The sequence below is a fragment of the Abramis brama genome (assembly GCF_963993115.1).
Source record: "Abramis brama genome assembly, chromosome: 5".
NCBI lineage: Eukaryota > Metazoa > Chordata > Actinopteri > Cypriniformes > Leuciscidae > Abramis > Abramis brama.
The window spans coordinates 34,467,539-34,489,197 of record NC_139967.1 but is presented as its reverse complement, the minus strand read 5'-3'; the positions used below and the strand labels follow the sequence as shown (position 1 = coordinate 34,489,197).

General features: G+C 42.9%; 1 protein-coding gene across 5 annotated transcripts; it reads right to left on the bottom strand.

Annotated features, from left to right (window-relative positions):
* Positions 1-699: 699 nt before the first annotated feature.
* Positions 700-20,635, bottom strand: LOC311083022 (uncharacterized protein). Of its 5 annotated transcripts, none has more exons than XR_014606191.1 (11): positions 20,427-20,634; positions 7,172-7,214; positions 6,958-7,081; positions 6,451-6,653; positions 6,262-6,333; positions 5,878-6,114; positions 5,685-5,788; positions 3,820-3,988; positions 2,047-3,693; positions 1,815-1,976; positions 700-1,209 (listed from the first exon to the last, which is right to left on the bottom strand). XR_014606191.1 is itself a non-coding variant. In XM_084114269.1 (8 exons), exons 2-8 carry the CDS (start codon positions 7,076-7,078, stop codon positions 2,170-2,172), a joined length of 2,430 nt encoding a protein of 809 aa, XP_083970395.1. In that variant the 5' UTR covers positions 7,079-7,081; positions 20,427-20,633; the 3' UTR covers positions 2,020-2,169. The 5 variants fall into 5 exon arrangements, 1 of the variants encoding a protein (XP_083970395.1); XR_014606192.1 differs by having other exon boundaries at positions 7,172-7,204; XR_014606193.1 differs by lacking the exon at positions 7,172-7,214 and having other exon boundaries at positions 20,427-20,633.
* Between the last annotated feature and the right edge of the window lie 1,024 nt (positions 20,636-21,659).

The window sequence follows — 21,659 nt, the reverse complement described above, 5'->3', positions numbered from 1 at the left end:
GAAGGAAAGAGCGCACAATCGATCATCGAGGCATCGATATCAACCTATTCAGCACCTCCACCATGGACAGCACCTGCTAAGGTCGAACTTAAGAAGGTTTATCTTAAGCAACATCCTAAGGTATAGTTCGGAGAACACACGTAGGAAATGTATACCTGTAATTAAGGTGTACGTTTTGAGTCTTCGTAGCGCGCTAAGAGACAACGTTATCGGAGAACGCAGCCCTGAGCAAGAAACGAATCAAAACATACTCTACAAAGCCAAGACAGGTATTACACCCAGCTCCCCACAGAGAAAGCTCACCTGTACCATGACGTGGACACTGCGCAAACCTGCCTCCACTTCCAGAGCAGATCTGCTTTGCAGAGGAAGAACAAAATGAAGATGAAGAGGAAGAGACAGAGGAGCTGGACAGTGAAGCCATGCAGGATGTCACGATGGAGGATGGGGCGTCCCTACCCTCTCGACTACACCCGCTCGTGGCAGAGAAGATCTGTGAGTTGGTAGCACAAGGTCATAACCAAGTTTACACTGTCCGCAAGCAGCTCAGGTATGACTCAGATGGTTTCAAATCTCCTTTGTTTTATTTGCTGGAAAAATATTTACCGTTGCTTTGTCAGAGGAAGTGCCTGAGAGACACAGTCTGTGTTACTTTCCCACTGTCAATGATAATCAAGAACCACATCCATGAGGCTCAGAAAGCTCTTCAGCTGACGGCGGGACCACTGGCTACCTCAGATACAGGTGTGAACAGAAAACATGTTTGTAAAGCATTAGATTGGTGAGCACAAATATGCCAACCATGTTCTGTAGTAAGCATTTATTTTTATGTTGTTGTTGCAGTGGAAAGCAGAGGCTAATAACCTGCTTCCAGAGACTTTGACCCTGACTCCTGCTACTGTGGATGGTAAAATACTGTTTGAAATCCGACATACATTATTAAAACAATAATCTTGGAATCATTCAATACAATTTAGAGAGCAGAGGAAAGGTCCTGCCTCAAAAAGAAAGCACATACCTGTAGTCCAAGTATAAGCATTGTTTACCCTGCCACAGAATCTAGTGTACTGCTGTTATATTGACAGTGTCCCCTCAGAAGGAAGGACTCTTGGAAGAGAGTGACACTCTTTCTCCAGAGGCTGTGCAGCTCTTCAGCTCTCTCACCTCACTGCAGCCCAAGATCTTTGCACATCTCCAGGTGACCCTGTCCTGAAATGATCATTTTTTATATGGATCTATTCATTTATGATGTATTAATGCATACATTTTTTATGCATACATTTTGTATACATTTTATTTTACATTTTGCATACAATGTATTAATGCATAAATTTTTTAAGTTTTTAATTTCTGAATAAATGTAAAAAGTTTCAGGGTGATCAACTGTTCTGATAGTATAATTGAAGAAACAAAAAAAAAAAACATTCAAATTAAATGCTTGAAAACCTGATTATGTAATAATTTTTTATACATTTTTGTTTTGAACTTTTTGTTAATGTTCCCATTAACATATGAAAACGTTATTTCATGGCTTTCAAAACCTCTAGTTTTAAACATTTTAAAAACTTGTTGGTTAATGCGAACGTTAAGGGAACATTCAATTTTATAATTTTGCAAACATTATGTGAAGGTTACTTTTGAATGTTCTCTGAACATTCTGAAACAATGTTAGATAAACATCCAACTAAAATATTTCAGAAAAAAAAACTCATTGTTTTTGTGCTAAAGTTTTGAGAACATTATTTAAAAACATATAACTTTGAACAAATGTTCTATTAACGTTAATGGAAGAATGTTTGTTCATAAAAACTTGCCTGGCTTCATTTGTGAGAATGTTCCCTGTTGCCTGGGACAAAGCTGGTTGGCAAACTTATCCTTTAAGGGTGCTCTCCTCTTGTCTGATAGGCCATCCAGATACAGCCTGCCTTGTGTCCAGTGCTGAAGCACCCCTAAAAAGGAGCTCAGCACCCCTAAAACTTTAGAAATGTTGTAAGAAATGTTGTTATTCAAAAAATTTGACAAGATTAAATAATGTCCAAAACATACTCTGTAGTTTGTGGTTGAAAATGTATGTGTTAAGGATGAAAATTAAAACATCCCCGCTTAGCAAATGGTGTCACCCTCTTCTCTTCTTCTACTTCTCTGTACCGGCCATATGACCGGCACCGCTCATATGGAAACAGGTGACGCAGCCACTTTGGAGATGGTAGGTGAGGGTGGCACAGATCCAGATGAGGAGACAGGTGACGCAGCCACTTTGGAGATGGTAGGTGAGGGTGGCACAGATCCAGATGTGGAGACAGGTGACGCAGCCACTTTGGAGATGGTAGGTGAGGGTGGCACAGATCCAGATGAGGAGACAGGTGACGCAGCCACTTTGGAGATGGTAGGTGAGGGTGGCACAGATCCAGATGAGGAGACAGGTGACGCAGCCACTTTGGAGATGGTAGGTGAGGGTGGCACAGATCCAGATGAGGAGACAGGTGACGCAGCCACTTTGGAGATGGTAGGTGAGGGTGGCACAGATCCAGATGAGGAGACAGGTGACGCAGCCACTTTGGAGATGGTAGGTGAGGGTGGCACAGATCCAGATGAGGAGACAGGTGACGCAGCCACTTTGGAGATGGTAGGTGAGGGTGGCACAGATCCAGATGTGGAGACAGGTGACGCAGCCACTTTGGAGATGGTAGGTGAGGGTGGCACAGATCCAGATGAGGAGACAGGTGACGCAGCCACTTTGGAGATGGTAGGTGAGGGTGGCACAGATCCAGATGAGGAGACAGGTGACGCAGCCACTTTGGAGATGGTAGGTGAGGGTGGCACAGATCCAGATGAGGAGACAGGTGACGCAGCCACTTTGGAGATGGTAGGTGAGGGTGGCACAGATCCAGATGAGGAGACAGGTGACGCAGCCACTTTGGAGATGGTAGGTGAGGGTGGCACAGATCCAGATGAGGAGACAGGTGACGCAGCCACTTTGGAGATGGTAGGTGAGGGTGGCACAGATCCAGATGAGGAGACAGGTGACGCAGCCACTTTGGAGATGGTAGGTGAGGGTGGCACAGATCCAGATGAGGAGACAGGTGACGCAGCCACTTTGGAGATGGTAGGTGAGGGTGGCACAGATCCAGATGTGGAGACAGGTGACGCAGCCACTTTGGAGATGGTAGGTGAGGGTGGCACAGATCCAGATGAGGAGACAGGTGACGCAGCCACTTTGGAGATGGTAGGTGAGGGTGGCACAGATCCAGATGTGGAGACAGGTAATACAGCAGCTGGACAGTTTTTTTGTGATGCAGTTGATGATGTTGATCTTTCGGACACAATCTTGTGTGGAATGCGTGGCATCTCTTCAGTGTACAATCTCAAGTGGTCAATATTGATTTTTGGCCAAATGACCCCTCTCTCATCTATCAGATCAGCATTTTTGCCTGTAATGTTTTTAATTGTGTATGGACCCAAAAAATTTGGATCCAATTTTCCGCCTTTTCTTTGCTGGCTCCGAACATTACACCTCCATACCTTGTTGCCCACAGATAATTTCACTTTCTTTGCCTTCTGTTCTTTTCTTGTTGTCATTATTTTTTGGACCTGAGCAGTGTGGGTAAGGGCAGTTTGAAGAACTTCATCAAGTTTCAGGACATCCTCAGTCATTTGTTCAATTCCTACAACAGCTTCAACAGAGCTGTCAAGCTGAAAAAAAGGAACATTTGCTTCTAGTTTAAAATACCTGATCATCTCAAATTCATTTAAGTTCATACTGAATGCAATACATACACATAAAAATGAAACCAAGCATAGAAGACAATGAAAACCCACTTGATAATCTTCAGGGACCTCAGAAGGGTACCGTGCCTCACGACCAAACATCATAAAAAATGGGGAGAATTTTGTTGTCATCTGTTTTTTGGTCCTCAGTCCAAACATAATAGCATCAAGGTGTTTGTCCCACTCCTTTGGTTTCTTGGAGACCAATTTGCTGAGATCCCTTAAACATTTAATTTACATTAAAATAGTTTTAGCAGAAGATACTGTCTCTATAAATATCTTTGAATACCATATTTGGTTTATAATAGGGATGCACCGATACCACTTTTTCCAGACCAAGTCCGATACCGATACTTTCATTTTTGGTATTCGCCGATACCGTATAACCAATACCTGTATTTTCACTGCATTTGTAATTTTTAAATGTATTGAGAAACCAACAGAATATAAATCATATTAATTGGCTTAATTTGTTCATCAAATAAATATTTCCTTCAGTTATTTTGATGCTTAATTAAGCCTGCTATAATGCATTGTATCTGCTTCTGTTACTGACTTCACTCTTCATTCTATTGCTCTATCATATTTTATCTTTCATTTAATAGTACAGCACATATTGAGAGCTGCTCCAGCAGGCCTCAGTGCTGAGGATTGGGTCAGGGGTACAAGTGTTTGGACACAGTGAAATATCAATTCTTTATTCCAATTTTGATACTACAACAAAAACTACAGTAATCAATAAAATGTGAGAAAAAAACCCACTTCATATTCATTACTGAATAAATTAAATGTAGATAGATATTTTTGTAAAGTTACAAAAGGTAGCCAATTTAGTCATGAGTAGAAAGTAATTTATTTGTCCTTTGTATGATTAACATCAGCAGCAGGTTTTTAAGACTGCTGCCCCTTTAAGAGACTCACTTTACTCCTTGAATTCGTCAGTACCAAGCTTTTTTTACAGTCTATGGTACTGGTCAGTACAAGCGCGAGACATGAAAGACAATTTAATTCAGTATTCGCGCGCTGAGACGCTGGTTTTCAGGGCGCGCGCTTTGGATGTTTGCGTTCATGGAACTTCTTGACTTGCACACGCCTGTTATAATGTAGGGAATGACTCGTTATACATAAACCAGGTAACATTTCATGTTTTACATACGATTTAGTTTGAATCCAAATAACACGTGTTGAGCGAACGATCAGCAATCAAGAGCATTCAACAGAACCTCTCTCTCTCTCTCTTTCTCTCTCTCTCTCTCTCTCTCTCTCTCTCTTTCTCTCTCTCTCTCGTCAGTTAACGTTAATAATATGCTACATGCCTCGTTCTTTCTACTTTCTTTGCCATTGACATCTGACTGAACTGCAAACTTCCCACTGTCAGTGAAGAAGGGATGCGCGCCTCGACCAGCTCGCGCGCGCTCAGTCAATCCACTGCGTGTTCGTTTAATATTACACTAATAAGATACATTTACTAAGATACATTTAAGATACATTTAGCCTTCTTTTTTATCCCAATTATATGTTGTCAGTATTTCTTTGTCTGGACACAAGTGTACAAACGCTGCCTGGTATCGCTTGTGGGTATCGGAGCATTTTTACGAGTACGAGTACAGGTACATGACCTCCGTGAAGTTGGCACCCCATAAAAAGAAATCATTTCATATGCCATTCGTTTGTGCTGCGTTTGTGCCGCAAAAACCAACGTTTGTGCTGGTTTCGTGTTTGAGATATTGAACATTATTTTTTGGGTTGGTACTGGTATAAGTATCGGTGTCGGTGCATCCCTAGTTTATAACAATTCTTAAATGCCATTAGCGCTTTAAAATAACCAAATAACATTTTCTAATAGGCTTATGTGAAACAAAGTAATTATTTAAGGATCTTTGTATAAAAATTGATGTACAGTATAAATTTAGTACCTCTGTATGGTCCCATTCATCTTTTCGACTAGACCGTTAGTCTGGGGGTAAGGAGAGCACAAACTCCTTTTGATGCCAAGAATTTTGGACACATTTTGGTTGATCTGATAATAAAAACGTTTTTTTTTTTAAACATAGTCAATTTATGTAAATATTTCTCAAACTACATTTGAACACTACAGCTTGTATTTACCTGATTAACAAACTCCCTCCCTTGGTCTGTGAGGATGCGTTTTGGTGCCTCAAACTGATAAAAAAAAAACTTAATAATACATTTTGTGACCTCCTCTGCAGACTTATTTTTAAGTGGATAAGCCTGTGGCCATTTGGTCAAGTAATCAATCATAACGCAAATATATTGATTGCCACTGTCTGTGAGGGTGAGTTTCCCAATAAGATCCATCCCCAAAAGTTCGAAAGGTTGTGTGACCTTGCAAGAAATGTGATAAAGGATAATTAGATAAAAATATTCAGTAAATTGTGCACACATTCTAACATGGTTCGGGTGTCGGGGAAAGAAAGAAAAGAAGAAAGGAAGGACAGACGGACGGACACAGAAACTAGATAGACTGATTACCTTTATAGGTGTAATTTTAATCTCTTCTTTAATTGACGCTTTGGTGGCCTGACATGCCACACATTCAGCAACCTGTTTAAAAAGAAGTTATCAGTTAACATCAAGATAGAAGAAAGATTTTATTAAATTTATTTTATATTTAATTTCATATTTTAGACTTTTGTTAAAAACTTTTAACGGCTTCATTACCCATTTGTCAAGATCCACGGACATCCCTGGCCAGTAAAATCTTTTGGATATGGCATCTTTGTTTTTTTTCTGTCCACAATGTGCACCAATGCTGCTAGCATGAAACTCGATAAAACATTTATTTGCATCCTCTGCACCACAGACAACCTTCAATCTCAGTTCACGGGCGGTACCTTTGTATCTTCTGTAGTACAGCATACCATCTGAACGATTAAATAACAATACAATAACTATTAATTAAAGCATCAAATATGAATATGACATGACATTCTACAGTACAAATAGAGAAAACTAGACATCTCTCCATCGGGTCCCTTGTCAAACAATGTAAAACAAACCTTATAAATAATTAAGTTTAACATGATATTAAATAATGAAATCAAAATAACAGCCCCAGTAAAATTGTAATAGTCTAATGGAAATGTCCTAATATATAGCCACATTTTATGTTGTCAATGGGTTTAAAAAATAATAATAAAAAATGATTAATCACATAGTTGTAGTCACCTTCAATATCATAAATAGCTGTTTTTTTCCGGAAATTGGACTTCTGGTCCTTGGGTAATCCCTGAGGATACCCACCACCTGTTTTGTAGGTCACAATAGCACTGTATGTTGCAGGATCCATAATCTAGACCAAAAAGCACAAATTAATAAATAAGGGTTGGTTGTCTAGGGGGGTTTATTGGCACAGATTTAATTGATGGTGTTTTATAATCACCTTCAGAAAAGCGTAACTTCATGTGCACTGATCCTGTAAGGGCCTTTAAATGTTAATATATTAATATAATTCATTCATTCCTTACTATTGACTTCTGAAACTACAGTCAAACTAAAGATAGCCAGACACATAATTGTACAATATTTTACATTGAAAGTAGTAAATAATGATATTTCTTCTATTTTGATGTAAGATCTGCAAGGCACAGCTAGCACACATAATTTACAAAAAAGGGAGCACAATACTGTCTAGCATACACAACACTTAGGCTACACAAATCTCTCATAAAGTAATTCATTGGCCCTGATAATAATTGTGGTGTTGTTTTGTTTTATTTTAAACAAATATTTTTTTATTCCGTCCGCCCTACTATAAATCTGGCTATTATGACAATGGAAATATATTTACCTTTCAAAATGACAATTCCGATGGAAAGAAAAGTTCTTGTTTTCTACACGGCCTGCTTTTAGATCCTGTATATTTGCGTTTTACACAGACCTACTAATTCCTTGAAATTAATTTGTGCAATTTTAAGAAAATTAACTGTGTCATATAATTTACAATCAAGCGGGAAACACTCTTTACACCTCCTCCACTGCACCCGAGGGAGGCCGAGTCCTGATTGGTCATCCTTCACGTGATCAGGTGATGGACTAAACATAACGCTTTCAAATTGTACAAGGCCAGCAAGAACGAAATAACATTGTAAAAAAGGCACAGTTTTATTTGTGTTCTCATTTGTATTAATTGTTATTCAGAGTTGAAGTGTAGCCATATTAGTTTTATTTTATTACATTAACTACACTTTCTAGACACTAAAATTCGGGGTGGAACGGTACATGTGTTCGTAACTTCGTATTGAACCGAAACGGTACGGGCGTCACGGTTCGGTGCATAAATTTACACGGAGAATACACCGTATAAAAATAAATAAAACTCGCATGCAAATTAATGAATGTAAAGCGGAACTACTGTTAGATACGCGAGTTCTTTAGGGACACCTAATCTGTAGCTCCGCCTTAGCACTGAAGCATGCTGTGATACACATAGATATCATATATAAACCATAGATATCATATATAAAGGCTAGATGTCTTGTGCGCGCTGCTGGCCAATGGAGGTCGACGTCCGCACGTGGCGGCCATCTTGCGGCAGTGCGCTCGCTCACTCGTTTAATGGTGCATGTACTTTTAAATAACCATAACTTGCCCAATTTTCTACCGATTTTCAAACGGTTTGGTTTGTTATAAACGTCAGAGATGTAGTTATGACACTACATACATACACTGCATACATATGAAAAATTATAACATACATGTTCAAGCATTCGGAATTATAGCCACGTTAATAACGTTTGTAAGAAACCAAACCGTTTGTAAATCCGTCAATATTTCAGCGAGATATGAGGATTTGTGTGCATGCTGATCACTCACCTTAATGCACAGAGCACTGACATAAGATGGCCGAACGGTGATGCCGGAAGTGACTGCGCCATAAGACATCTAGCCTTTATATATGATATCTATATGATATCTATGGTGATACAAATATGTTGTGTGTGTGTGTGTGTGAGTCGCGGGCGCGATCGAACAGTGGAAACATAAAAAACAATTCTCTGTTATTTAGTTTATACAGAACATCATTTAAACTGCAAAGTGTTTAAGTTACTGTTTATTAAAATTTTAAGGAAATCAAATATATTAATCTGAAATGTAGCAAATGAATTTTCAATTAATTCAGGTACAATTACCAAACATATCTCAAGGTCTTTTTGTCTTTTTTATCAATTTAATTAATAAACTAATTATATAAAACTATTGTCAGTGCACTACAAATAAACTGGTTCTATGCCTTTACTTTATTAATAAAACGTATTTAAAACAAAACAAAACAAGGCTTAAGTAATTTATTTCCCTTTTGGTGGTACAGCCATACCTCCCGTTGGAGGTATGAACCGAACCGTGACTTCTGTGTACCGTTCAACATATTCAAAAAAAACATTTTTTTACAGAATTACAAAATCACGTTTAATAATGTACAACCTACAACGAAACCAAATGAAAACGAAAAACAAAGTCCTAGTTAAAGAGATTTGTTTATTAACTCTGATTACATTTACATTGTATGTTGGCATACTTAGCCTATAACACACCTACACTTAAGGGGATGACACGTACACTGTACAGAAACACACTATTATTGCAATATGACCAAATAAATTAAAATAACTCTTATTTTATTTAAATAAATACAAAATTTAAAAAAGAAGAATGGTGGGGGTGGGTTATAATCAAGGCAGGTGGGTAAAAACGGGCCTGCCCAAATATTACGCCAACCATTTTACATTTCAAATAGAATGAAATGTAGCATTTTACACACAGTATGGTGTAGGTGTAGGCTATCAGACCCATTTTAGGAACCATTTTACACACAGTATGGTGTAGGTGTATCAGACCCATTTTAGGAACCATTTTACACACAGTATTGGTGGTGTAGGTGTGTCTAACTCATTTTAGGAACCATTTGTGTATTTAGAGTGAAGAAATATGGGGGTATAATCCAGGCAGGTGGGTTGAGACGGGCCTGCCCAAATTGTACCCCCACCCCCCAAATACTAATCTGCCCATGTTAATAGAGTGAAATGTAGCATTTTACACACAGTATTGCTGGTGTAGGTGTGTCTAACCCATTTTAGGAACCATTTGTCTATTTAGAGTGAAGAAATAGGGGGGTATAATACAGGCATTTGCACCTGCCCACACTGCCAAAAGAACCAAAACCTGGTTCAATGACCATGGTATCACTGTGTAATTACTGTGTGATTTTATGTAATATTCTAATTTTCTGAGATTTTGATTTTGTGGATTTCACAAGCTGTAAGCCATAATCATCAAATGTATAACAAATAAAGGCTTGAGATATCTCACTTTGCATGTAATGAGTCTATATAATATACAAGTTTAACTTTTTTAACGGGAATTACTGAAATAAATCAACTTTTTGATGATATTCTTATATGACCAGCACCTATATGTGTACACGTTTTATTATAACAAAAGAAGGTTCGTATTGATAAACTGAATTTATTTTGTAAGGCATAACACTTTATTGCAAAAATCAGCTAATACACAGGCCTACTGGGTTTGCATCTAAGCAGAAAAGAAAAAAGAAGAAGAAGAAAAAAACTGGAAAAAGACGCGTTATCAAAAGAGATTTGCAACGGTCCAGTCTCGTTTACGATTATAGGGTTGAAAAGTAATTAAATACGTTTCTGAGTTAGCACTGCCATCTACAGGAAAATGCATAGATTTTGGAGTTGGAATCAGTGAAGCATTTGACCGGACTTTTTGTGTTTCAGCTGCCATCTACTGGAAACACAGCGGTACTGTCCGCGTGCACGCGACAGGGGGTAGTCTCGTGCCGGGGGGTCGGAATTAGGCACAACACCTGTAGCCTACCGCTCAGCACGACCGTCATCCAGCGCGAAACACACGCAGAGTGAGAACCATAGGCGTCACTAGGCCCTTTTTCTGCCTAGCCCCCCTAAACATTTGTGATTAAGTGTAGGCTACACAAATTCGTGTTCGCTTCAGTCTTGTTATAATCAGATTCAGAGTGTTCTTCATCTTCAATCCTAAGCAGCGCCAAGCAGAGCGCACGTCAGAAACGGAGGACTGTGTGTTCATCTGAGCCTCATTGGTCTTTCACTGCTCGTCACTGTCAGAATATTTGAGATGACCAATCATATCAAAGTAGGCGGGCTTTATGTTCACAGAAGCTGCTGAGCGCGAATTTGAGCAGCACGACTGACGACTTCAGTTTACGGTCAAGTGCGAGTTAAGATGTAAGTAGCTAAACTAAACATTTCATATTTGACCGTTTTTTAGGTCATAAATGTTAAACAAATGACAAAAATAATTAGAAAACTAATAAACTTTTGTCTAATTTCGCCATTTTGATCTGAAAATATGCCTATATCGTGTAATTATCAGGTAATGTCATTGTGAGGGGACAAGAAACATTAACAAAGCCGTTTTCATAGGCACAAGATTAATAATGCATGTGTACATGTTGAGAATTAATATAATACAATTTGCAGCCTTCAGTAAATGAAAAAAAGTTCAGCTTTAGGAGGGGAAGAGACAGGGCAAGATCAGGAGACTGAGAGAAAAAGACAGTGATGAGGAGAGAGCAGGTTTTAAATCTATTTCTTAACCTGTTTTGGCCTTCAAACCAGTGGCGTAGCCACGAGGGGGCCTGGGTGGGCCTAGGCCCCCTCATTTACATGACCGGCCCCCTCAGATTTCTGATTGCTTAAAATAAAATAATAAAAATAAGAAATTGTTGATGTGTTAGTATAATTGATAGATTGACCAATCAAAATACTGCGCGGTAAAATGCGGCTGTTTTCAAACTTGATTTGACGTGTTGTGCGTAACCTTCATGCGGTGACAATGGCAGCGTTATGCAAAGTACAATATTACGCACGAAAAGATGAGCGAAAAGGAGAAAATAAGCCATCTACGTCTGAGTTTGCTTCAGCTTACTACAAGACGACAGCGAGTGAAGCGCTAGGAGACAGAAACGCACATATTTCATCACAGGAATAGCGGTGAGACTTCGACTCAGATCGGCACAATGCGCAATGACTTGTTTGCAATTGATGAACCGCCTTCACAACCAGTGATGACCACATTTCCTGTAGCCTATATCTGTTGTATATGAAGAGTTTGGTTTCAAAACGTGATAAATCCATTATGATTATTTTGAGAAATAATGTGTTTTCTTTATCAAGAGAGTGGAAAGATGAAAACCACTATTTTTTGTTTCAAACTTTCACATAGCATATTTAGGTTATAATAACATAAAAATTTCAAAACCAGATTTTGATTTTCAAATATTTATTATAAAAAAGGATTAGTTTCCCCCCAAAATGCAATAAATTCATGACACTTTTTTTCCAAAATGCAATTAATCCATTGAATCAATATAAAAGTTATTTTTCATATTTTAACTGTTGAAAATACACAACAAAGTAAGTTGATCCACATATGACAGCCTCTGAACTTGGTCAATACTAATCTTATATAGCTTACAGGCACTGGACTAAAAATAGCCGACATTAAATCACCATCCCTAAGAAATAGCCTCCTGAACTTTTTTTACGGCGATCAGCTGTAAAATGGCTTGGTCCTGCTCGGTTTTCGTTGACTGAGTAAAACAATTGAAAGTTTTTCAAAAGATCCCCTGGGGTCAAAGTGTCAACGTGACAGAAGTTTGATACTGTCGTGTGAGAACAAGCAACAGTCGGCATTTTTACTCCTCCCGCGTGCCTTATCTTCTTAATCTCCTCAAGTAGCCTAAATGATTAGATTTCGATGGCTTACGTTTCTTCCCCACCGCAGAAACCACCACAGGGTCACCAATGCCGTCAAAATTATTTATTTATTTTTGTGGATCACAAAGTAGAAGGAAAACTAGGATGCCAGGTTTATTCAAAGCGTCGCCGTTACGGTACGTTCACACGGGGCGTCAGCGTCAACGCTTCCCATTGACTTTGAATGGGTGACGTCAAGCGTTGCCGAAAAGAATTGTGGATCCGTCGGCGGCGCTTCACTGGCGTTGCTCGCGGCAGAAGTTGAGAATTTTTCAACTTCTGCCGCGAGCAACGCCAGTGAAGCGCCGCCGACAGAAGCGTCAGCCAATCAGATCGCTCTATGCAAATACAGTAGCCAGGCGGCAGCCAATCACGTTCATCCTGTTCAAGAGCAGCAAACTGAGGATAAATTTTAAAATGGAGGAGAAACTAATTATTGCGGTGGGCAATCACCCGGTCCTTTATGACCATTGAATGACAATGAAGCTTGTTGTTGAGTTCCTGTCTAATTTCATTGGCTGACGCTGCTATGACCATGGCGTCAGTGCCAAACTTCAGCCACGCCTTCTGTCAAGCGTTGACGCTGACGACCCGTGTGAACGTACCGTTACGGTTTACAAAGCGTGGAATGGTGCGCTCAATTCGCTGTGATTAGTTGAGCGGATGTATCGCATTCTGCAGAGAAAGGGAAAAGGAAAGGGAGAAAACATGACTAGAATAACACGGCGGATATCGCATTTTACGTAAAATTAAAATGGACTTTTCAACACCGACCAGATACAATACAGATTTTTATGTTTTGGAACCAAACTCTTCATATATTTGCTGAGTAAGATTAGGCTACATCATTGACGCTTTTTATAATCGCCCTCTGCTATAGGCTATATATATATATATATATATATATATATATATATATATATATATATATATATTAGTTGCCCCCTCATTTTAAGATGGGCCCCCCCAAAAATAAAATTCTGGCTACGCCCCTGCTTCAAACGTCTTGAAATGCACATATCAGAGAAATAAAAATGTTTAAACCCATAACAACCTCAAATTTATGACTTCTTTGATTATAAAGCCCTGTCTACGGCCATGTATTAGGCCTAGATCAATAATGAATGTGTACATATTGTGAATGAATTTAATAAACGTAGTTACCTAGCTTTCCTGGTAGCTTTGTCTGAGAAAATGATTCATAAATCAACCTATCAGTTGACCCTATGTTTACTTTCTTCACTGACAGACAAAAACGAAAAGCCTATATCAGTCAAAGCTCAGCTTTAGGAGGGGAAAAGACAGAGCAAGAGAAAAACAAAGAGAAAAAGAGTGTGATGCTGATGAGGAGAGAAAAATAAACAGCTGCCCGCACATGGTTTTAAAGCTATTATTCCCCTTCGAGGGAACTCGCACTGCGTCGTCGTCGTGACGACACTTTGGGGAATGCCCCCAGCGTAGCGCATCTGAAGCATGAATGAAATCTGTCCAATCCTGATTGGTGCTGCGTCATGACGTAGTAGATGACGGCATAACCGGAAGATACAAAGGGACGCCGGCACAAACACACGTTAGCTTTTTGCTCTTCAGCTAAAGCGCTCTGTGTTTTTGTCAGTCTTATTTGGTGTTGTCTGTCCTTATACAGTTTCACAAGCAGTTTATAAGCATGGCAAGCGAGCAGTTCAGAAGGTGTGTGCATCCGTGTCCGCGCTATCTTTCGGGCTCGGACACACACCAGCTGTGTGTGCACTGTCTCGGCGTGCAGCACGCTAGGGCGGCTCTCGAGGGAGCCGCCTGTAGCGAGAGCGAGAAGCTGCCGCTGAGGATGTTGCGCTCACGGCTCGCTGTGTTTGATCAGCACGGCCAGGCTCGCGAGCCCCGCGGTTCTGGGCCCGCCGCTGCCGAGGCAGCGCGGCGCCGCAGATCGTGGGGCTCACAAATGGATCTATCAGCGGGACATGGGACTGCTACGGCATCTTCCCAGTCCTCGTCTGAAGATTCAGACGTTCTCCCGCCCTGTGTGGAAGCCCGCGAAGCGGCTTCTTCCCGCGAGGCGGAGGACCCGATGCTACAATTGTCTGGCTCTGAGGAGTCAGATGATTTAGGCATCGAGGCGGGTGATGTGGGGCTCGAGAGCACGCAAACGCCACCTCACGCACCCGCTCAAGAGGAGCTTGTGGAGGTTTTGACGCGCGCTGTGGCCAAGCTTAACATCGATTGGCCACAAGAAGAACCTCAAATCCAGCCGCCTAGTAAGCTGGATGAGAGGTTTTTCAAGCGCAAATCTCAACTTCCACGCCGGGGCCTTCCATTTTTCCACAAACCATACTCAGCCAGGCTCTCCAACCCCCCAGTACTTGATTTTGCTAACGTATTGGGGGTGGCTGAGTGTGGTTATGGGACAATGCCTCGGGTGGAGGAGGCTCTCGCGAGCTACCTTTCTCCCGAGGCCGCATCGTCCCTTAAGGCCCCGGTACTGCAGCGCTGGTGGGCAGGGCTTATATGGCGGCCGGGCGGGCTGGTAGCTGTCTGCACACAATGGCAGGGTTGCAGGCCTACCAGGCCGACCTCCTCAAGGAGCTGGATGAGGGCCAGGGTCCCTCTCCAGATGATATAGTGGAGCTCAGGAAGGCCACCGTGGCTGGTTTGGTGTGTGTGGAGAGACATTTGTGGCTGAATTTGTCGGGGATGAAAGAGAAGGAGAAACATTTTCTCTTAGAATCCCCGATCTCGCCTTCTGGCCTTTTCGGCGGCGCGGTTGATACCGTCGTCGGGAGGTTTCAGGAGGTGAGAAAGCAGTAGGCGGCCTTCCAGCAATATCTCCCCCGTCGCTCCGGCTCCTCGAGGAAGGCTGCCTCTAAAGGGCAGCCTCGGCCGTCTACCAGCTCCTCGCACCGACAGGTACAAAAGGAGAGTGTCGCCGCCCGCGCCCCTCCCAAGGGAACTTGGCAAAGGAGGCAGCGCTCTCGAGGTAAGCCTTCGGAGCCTAAGGTCTTGGCAAAGAAGGCTTCCTCTAAGCGGTCCTAGTTGCGGCCGGGCCGCTGAGAGCTGTCCCCCCTGGGGTGGAGCGATTGAGGTCGCCTCCCTCCCGGAGCTCTCGGGAAATCAGTGCTGTGTTCCCGCCGTCCAGCACGCTTCGGGCCACACTGATTTCCCGCGTACGCACGCCGCTCCAGCCACCTCTAGAAAGACCTGTGGCTGGGCAGCGAACGCGTCCGCACACCGAAAATCATTCTCGACTGCTCCCTGCCGGTCAGCCGCTTCAGGGGGTCGGGAACGAGTCTCGGTTGACACCTGAGGCCAGCCTCGAGAGGCTGGTTCCCTTAGTAGATTATCTCGGCGCATGGTCATGCCTTCCGAATATATCTGCGTGGGCCCTGCGTACTGTAGAGCTGAGTTACAGACTGCAGTTCAGCTCCCCTCCCCCGAAGTTCAACGGGGTGGTCTGGACTGTGGTCGGCCCAGAGCAGGTTCGGGTTATGGAACAGGAAGTTCAATCCCTGTTGGTCAAGGAGGCCATAGAACGTGTTCCTCTGCCAGACAGGGAGTCCGGGTTCTACAGCCGGTACTTCATAGTTCCCAAGAAGGATGGGGGGTTGTGTCCAATAATAGATCTCAGGCACTTGAATCGTTCTCTGAGGAGATTCAGGTTCAAGATGCTCACAATTCCAGCCATCGTGAGTCAGATCCAGTTCGAGGACTGGTTCGTCATGATAGATCTGAAGGATGCATACTTCCATATATCCATCCTTCCATGTCACAGGAAGTTCCTGAGGTTCGCTTTCGGGGGCGAAGCGTACCAATATCGGGTTCTTTCCTTTGGCCTAGCTCTTTCCCCTCGCACCTTCACCAAGTGCATGGATGCAGCGCTGGCTCTGCTGAGACTCCAGGGCATTCGTGTACTCAATTACATCGATGGATGGCTAATATTAGCCAAGTCGTACGATATGGCAGTTCGACATCGAGATGTCGTTCTGGCCCATATCAGGTGCTTGGGGCTGAGACTCAACACAAAAAAGAGTGTGTCCTCCCAGAGGACTACGTTCTTGGGAGTTGTATGGGACTCCACAACGATGCGGGCACAAATGTCTCCCGCGCGCGTGGAGTCCATACGGGCGATGGTCTCCAGAGCGAAGCTAGGCCACAACCTCACTGTGAAGCAGTTTCAGAGACTGCTGGGGCTCATGGCAGCAGCGTCCAACGTCATACCTTTTGGCCTGCTACACATGAGACCCCTACAGTGGTGGTTGAGAGCCAAGGGGTTTTCCCCGAGGGGAAATCCGTTCCGTATGATCAGGGTAACGCACAGATGCCTTCGTTCCCTTGTCATATGGAGGAAACCTTGGTTCCTGTCCCAGGGACCGGTGCTGGGAGCATCATGTTGCCGGAAAACCGTTTCAACAGATGCCTCCCTCACTGGTTGGGGCGCGGTCATGGACGGCCGCTTTGCGAGAGGTCTGTGGAAGACCTGGCATTCTTCCTGGCACATCAACTGCCTGGAAATGCTGGCGGTCTACAAAGCTCTGAGGAGCTTTTTCCCGGACCTCCGCGGCCACCATGTCCTGATACGCTCGGACAATACTTCGGTAGTCGCGTATCTGAATCATCAGGGGGGTCTGAGGTCGCGCCCTCTATGCAGACTGGCACACCAGATCCTTCTGTGGTCCCAGGGGAAACTGTCGTCTCTCAGAGCGATGTATGTCCCCGGGGACCAAAATCAGGGAGCAGACGTCCTGTCGAGGCAGGGGCTGAGGCCCGGGGAGTGGCGACTCCACCCCGAGGTGGTGGAAGCCATGTGCGTGAGATTCGGCCCAGTGGAAGTGGATCTGTTCGCGTCTCAAGAGACGTCCCACTGTCCACTGTGGTTCTCTCTCAGGCATCCAGTTCCGCTGGGGCTGGACGCTATGATGTAGACGTGGCCGAGGCTGCGTCTGTACGCATTTCCCCCGATCGCTCTGCTCCCGGGAGTCCTGGAGCGGGTCCGCTGGGAGGGGATCAGTCTACTTTTAGTAGCACCCCGCTGGCCGACCCGGGTATGGTTCTCGGACATTGTAGCACTGCTGGACGGCCTCCCGTGGCAGGTCCCTCTGAGGAGGGATCTGCTGTCGCAGGCAGGGGGCACAATATTTCACCCCCGGCCAGAGTTGTGGAACCTCTGGGTCTGGCCCCTGAGGGGCCTGGTACCTAGAGGCTGGCCTGTCAGCAGGTGTTGTCGAGACCCTACTCAGCTCCAGGGCTCCTTCTACCAGGAGACTGTACAGCCTGAAGTGGAATGTGTTTTCCACTTGGTGTAGAGAGCGTGAGGTGGACCCAGTTAACTGCCCAGTGGCTTCAGTGCTGGAGTTCCTCCAAGATCGTTTCTCCGCCGGTCTTACCCCGTCCACACTTAAGGTGTATGTGGCTGCCATTGGGGCTTTCCCCTCGCCTGTAGGTGATGGGCCTTTGGGGAAGCACTATCTGGTTGTACGTTTCCTCCGTGGGGCTCGGAGGATGAGGCCTGCGGCTCGCTCCAGAGTCCCAACTTGGGACCTGGCGGTGGTACTTGAAGGGTTGGCTGAGGCCCCCTTCGAGCCACTGGAGTCGACTGAGGCGAAGAACCTGACCCTTAAGGTGGCCTTTCTCCTTGCTATCACCTCTCTGAGGAGAGTGGGGGATCTCCAGGCCTTGGCTATAATGCCAACTTGCCTGGAGTTTGCCCCCGGCGGAGTTAAGGCCATCTTACATCCTAGACCGGGCTATGTGCCCAAGGTGCCATCTAGTGTGGCGCGGTCAGTGGTTCTTCAGGCCTTCCATCCTCCACCTCACGTGACGGCGGAAGAGGGGAGACTTCACCTGCTCTGCCCAGTCAGAGCCCTGAGAGTGTACTTGGAGAGGTCTTCTCAGTGGAGGAAGTCAGACCAGTTGTTGGTGTGCTTTGGTTCACCCAAGAAAGGGCTGCCTGCATCTAAACAGACAATCAGCAATTGGATTGTTCAGGCTATAGCCACGGCTTATCAGGTGCGCAATTTGCCTTCACCTATGGCCGTGAGGGCACATTCCACCAGGGGCATGGCCTCCTCAGTGGCCCTCCTTTCTGGCGTCTCGCTTCAGGAGATCTGCGAGGCGGCCGGATGGGCCACCCCGCACACCTTCATACGTTTCTATAGTCTGCAACTCCCTGTGACGCCTGGCGCCAGAGTGCTCGCGTCCTAAGTGTGCCTGGTCTTCCAGATTCACACTAGGGCGGGCGTGATTACGGTGTGGCATAGTGGGTATTACGTTCCCCAAAGTGTCGTCACGATGATGACGCAGTGCGAGTTCCCTCGAAGGGGAACGTCTCGGGTTACGACTGTAACCCTTGTTCCCCGAGAAGGGAACGAGACACTGCGTCTCGTCGCCACACCTATCACGGGCAGATCGCTTGCTTCATCGCAAAGGAGCTAACGTGTGTTTGTGCCGGCGTCCCTTTGTATCTTCCGGTTATGCCGTCATCTACTACGTCATGACGCAGCACCAATCAGGATTGGACAGATTTCATTCATGCTTCAGATGCGCTACGCTGGGGGCATTCCCCAAAGTGTCGTCACGACGACGACGCAGTGTCTCATTCCCTTCTCGGGAACAAGGGTTACAGTCGTAACCCGAGACGTTATCCAATTTTATTGGCCTTCAAAACATCTTAAAATGCACATATGTAGATCAGAGAAATAAAAATTTTCTCGGGGGAGCATACCCCCGAACCACCCTAAATACCTCACATTCGGGACCTCAGTGTTTATAAAACCCTGCCATATGCATGTTATTGGATGAATGAATGAAACTAGTTAATAATGAGCATTAGACCATAAACTAACTTTTTTTTTTAAATCATACCCTCATTGGGGGCTGAGCCCCCCTAAAATGAAAATCCTAGAATCGCCCTGAAACATTGAAACTATAACATTCAAGCCTTAACGTTACTTTATCTGACGTTTAAAGACGGGTTATTAGTATTAGTATTAATATTATTATTACTACTACAAGTAGTAGCAGCAGTATTTCTAGAGTACCAATAAAGGCTTTCAAGTTGATTACTTGTGACAGAGTCCACTTTTCCATTTTTGCTTTTTTTGTTGTTGTTGTTTTTGTTTTTGTGGAACCACGTAGGGGAGACCGGGGACAGTTGCAACACTTTGCATTTCTCTCAGTTACTCAGAGACTATTTGGACTAGACCAACCAAATTTGTATATATTACATTTGCATCTGTCTGCTAATTACCCATACCATTTAAAGATGATTATATATGACATATCGTTTACAGTATTTATGTGAATGGAAGAAGCCAGATGTTGCAACTGACCCCGACCCAGGGGACAGTTGCAACACAACCCAGGGACGGTTGCAACATGTTAAAAATACCTTAAATTTCATTAATTAACTTAAGCTTTTTGTCTCAATGAGCATAGAATTCTGAAAATATTAACTGTTTTAGGCCTACTATAATATTATAGTATTATTTATTTCAATAATACTATTGTATCCTATCATTTATTTTAGTCATATTTATCAAATAACAGTTATTGAGTTTTGTTTATGTGTAGAACATAGGCCTACATAGATTCAGTGTGCAGGTGTTACAGATGCTATTCAATCCCTCCATATTTCAGTGTCAGACAGGAAGAATTGAACAATTTGCAATGCAACAAACTTTTATTAAACATGCAATTTATAACTTGTTGCAACCGTCCCCAACCCTATCAGCCATGACAGAACACCATATGCCTGCTAGACACACATGCTAACCATGTCACTTAAGTCAACAAAACAATTATTCAAACTAAGTAAGTTTTGATTAATTCATACAAAATGTCAGGACAGTATGACAAAAATATATCTCATGAAAAAAATTACTTTCATACCTCCAAAACAAGTTTTGTTCAATAAATGCAGCAGCATATGTTGAATATGTCTACTGTCTTCTTGGTGGGGGGAGGGTCTAACTGTGCATGTGCAGTATGAGTGTCATCACTCTAGCTTGTTTCTGATTGGAGAAAAATTACATGTTGCAACCATCCCCATGTTGCAACTGTCCCCGGTCTCCCTTACATTAGGCTATAAAAGAACATTTTGATGATGAGGAAGATGATGATTTCTAGAGGGCAATTAAGGCTTTCAGAGTTTCATGGGAACCACTCTTTAAGGGATAGTTCACCCAAAAAAGAAAATGTTGTCATCATTGAGGCCTACTCACCCTCAAGTTGTTCCAAACCTGTATGAGTTTCTTTCTTCTGCTGAACAGAAAAGAATGCTGGTATCTGAATGCTGATTGTATCCATTGACTTCCATAGTATTTTCCCCTGCTAAGTCTTTTTTTTCTTTCTTTTTTTTCTATGGAAGTCAGTGGGTGCCGTCAACTGTTTAGTCATCAACATTCTTTCAAATATCTTTTGTATTCAATAGAAGGAAGAATCTCAAACTCTTTTGGAACAACTTGAGGGTGAGTAAATGATGACTACATTTTTCATTTCTGGGTGAACTATCCCTTTAACCCCCTTTAACTGTCACCCCCATTTCTGGGCATAGACATGAAAATGCACTATACAAACTTAAACAGCTGTAATTCATGAATGCTTTTGGATACCCAAAGCAGACATAAGGTTAGTCTCTTTTGAAAGAAGACACTTGGAGGATTATTGTTGAAGTGGAATAATTAAATATTAATGTTTCTAAAAGTTATTAAAATGTTAGTTTATTGCTATGAAAATTTGCTGTAATATTTGTTTTATTCTATTATATATATATAATTATATTGTACATATATATATAGTTGGCACACCACAAATGGCCACTAGGAGACACCCTTGTTCATTGGTGATTCCCAAAGGTCACTTAGTTGCTTGAACTGACATCTGACACACCACAGCACAAACAGATAGAGAGAGAGAGAGAGATTTTATTTTATTTTTTGACTTTTTTCCAAACTTTTCACAAACATTTTCACTTTTCTATTCAAATTGCAACTGAAGCATGTAAAAGATTAGTAAATAGTGAAAGAAAAGAATAATGAAATACAAATACTGGAAAAACAAATATCAAACTATTTCCAAATTTTCAACTATTTACAACTATATACAATTTTTCACAACTTCTGA